At 26.1% G+C, this 2,189-nt stretch overlaps 1 protein-coding gene across 1 annotated transcript; it reads right to left on the bottom strand.

Annotated features, from left to right (window-relative positions):
- On the bottom strand, positions 700–1,453 carry LOC110269608 (probable basic-leucine zipper transcription factor D). Its single transcript, XM_021117547.1, has 2 exons — positions 1,006–1,453; positions 700–782 (listed from the first exon to the last, which is right to left on the bottom strand). The coding sequence occupies exons 1-2, from the start codon at positions 1,342–1,344 to the stop codon at positions 711–713; spliced, it is 411 nt and encodes a 136-aa protein (XP_020973206.1). The 5' UTR covers positions 1,345–1,453; the 3' UTR covers positions 700–710.

The following is a 2,189-nucleotide window of genomic DNA, read 5'->3' as shown; positions in this document are numbered from 1 at the left end:
ATTTATATTCATATATATATGTATACTAATATATATAAAACTAATTAATCAAAACCTAGATATAATAATATAATTCACTACCATACACAAAGGAATTAATATTCAGCAAAGGCCTCTCTTCTTTGATTAATTCAGTGCAGGAGGTGCAGCCATCATCATATCTCCCATTAAAATCCAATAATTTTTTTTGCTCATCTCTTTGTTCTATGTTACTGCAGTTTTCCTAATATAAAAAAGGAAAAACAAAATATTACTTATTGTTGTTAGCTGAAAATTGGACAAATTAATTGTTCTCTTCTAAAATCAACAAAATGCCAAGAAAAAGTTAAAGTGTTACATTTATTTTGGTTTGAGGTTATACCTTTGTTTATGGAATAATAATGCTTGGGGTTGTATTTCCTTTCCTAACAAATGGTTTAGTGGGAGGGGAAAAAAAAAAAAGAAAAGAAAAGTTCTTTCAAAGATGAAAAATACACCAAGAATTTAATTAATTAAATAAATAATTTAATTTTGATATATTGACAGTGTAAATAATTTTATGTGTACATTAAATTACGTAATGACACATTAATAGAAATAATTATTTTATACATTGACCATGTATATAATTATAAAAAAATAAATATAATTTAGATAATAATATAAAATTTTTTACACTGTAAATATATTAAAATTAAATTTTTAATTAAATATTTTAAATGTACGTAAATTCAGTTGAACCTGATCTCCACCTTTAAATCTTCCATTTGTTTTGGCTTCTCAAACTGGTTTCCATACAAAACCTAAAAATGCAATAGATAAGTCAAAGAATCATTAACCTAATTATGATTAGTGTGGCAAAAGTTGAAAACTTTATAGCAAACAAACAATAATTAAATTGTAATAATAATCGTCATTCCAAAACACTTTCAATATATTGAATTGGTCAAATATTTATAACAGAATAATGGGATTCAGGGAAAACAAGAAGATAAATTGTAATAGCATTAGAGAAAGGAAAAGAACCTTGGAAGTAGTGAGAGGAGAAGTTGCAGTATCTTGCAAAGAAGCATCATCATCAAGCAAAGGTGTTTTGAAATTCTTGTTGTTGTTGTTGAAACTCATTTTCAAAGGAAACTCCTTTTCATGAGGTTTTTTATTATAGTTAGATAATCTTTTAGGAGCCGAAGAAGAAGCAGCATCAGAGACCATAATAGAAGAATAACAATTATTATTATTGTTATTGTGGTCCTCTTCATCATTATCATAATCATTATTACCATTTTTGTTGCTAAAGAATTCTTCAAAGTACTTAGTCCAACCACTCTCTTCATTGGAAGAAGGGGTTTTCCCAATGGAACTCATTTGAGGCTTAGAGAGAATTGAAGGTACAATAATTAGTGGGGTTTGGTGTTTAGTTCCAAAGAGGCAAGTTTAGTTTCCCAAACATACCATATATATATATAGTTGCAGAGAAATGGTTACAATATTGGAACAGCCACACACATATATATACATATATAAAACTATTATTAATTAAATTAATAGTTGACATATTAAATTACTGCAAGTTATTATATATTACATATTACCTATGTATCTAAAATCAAAATGTTTTACATGTGCAACTGTTTTATCCAATAATATATATTTGAAAGACGCGGAAGGGGATGGAAGAATACCCTTGAAAGCATAGCAAATCCATTTTTAATTATTAATTAGTATTAACTAATTTTTTTGAGACAATTTCACTCTCCTCCTCCCTCTCGAGTCTCGAGAGATACTAAAATGATTCTCTTTCTCTTTATTTGTAAAATGTACATTTCTTTCTCTTATAATTTTTAAAAAATGTCATCTTTAATCCATTTTAAATTTTTTGTGTTAACTAATGTCAACTTTATCCATTTTTTAAGAAAAAATATATTTTTTTACAAAAATACCCTTTAGCAAAAATTTTATTTTTTTGTCATTGAATAATATTAAATAAAAAAATCTTGGTAAGATTATTTTCCGATATCAGTATATATTAACAGTGGTAAGATTTTCTTTACGAAATAGAGGGGAGGGGAGGGAAGTGTCATTTTAGCATCTCTTAGGTGAGTGGAGTGGAATTTTCCTAATTTTTTTTAGTTCTAAAACTCTTATTTTATAGAAAATTTAGGATTTAGAATTTATAATTTAAGATTAAAAATTTATGGTTTAAAATTTAA

Source organism: Arachis ipaensis, chromosome B03 (assembly GCF_000816755.2).
Source record: "Arachis ipaensis cultivar K30076 chromosome B03, Araip1.1, whole genome shotgun sequence".
NCBI classification, from domain to species: domain Eukaryota; kingdom Viridiplantae; phylum Streptophyta; class Magnoliopsida; order Fabales; family Fabaceae; genus Arachis; species Arachis ipaensis.
This window is presented reverse-complemented; position numbering and strand designations above follow the sequence as displayed.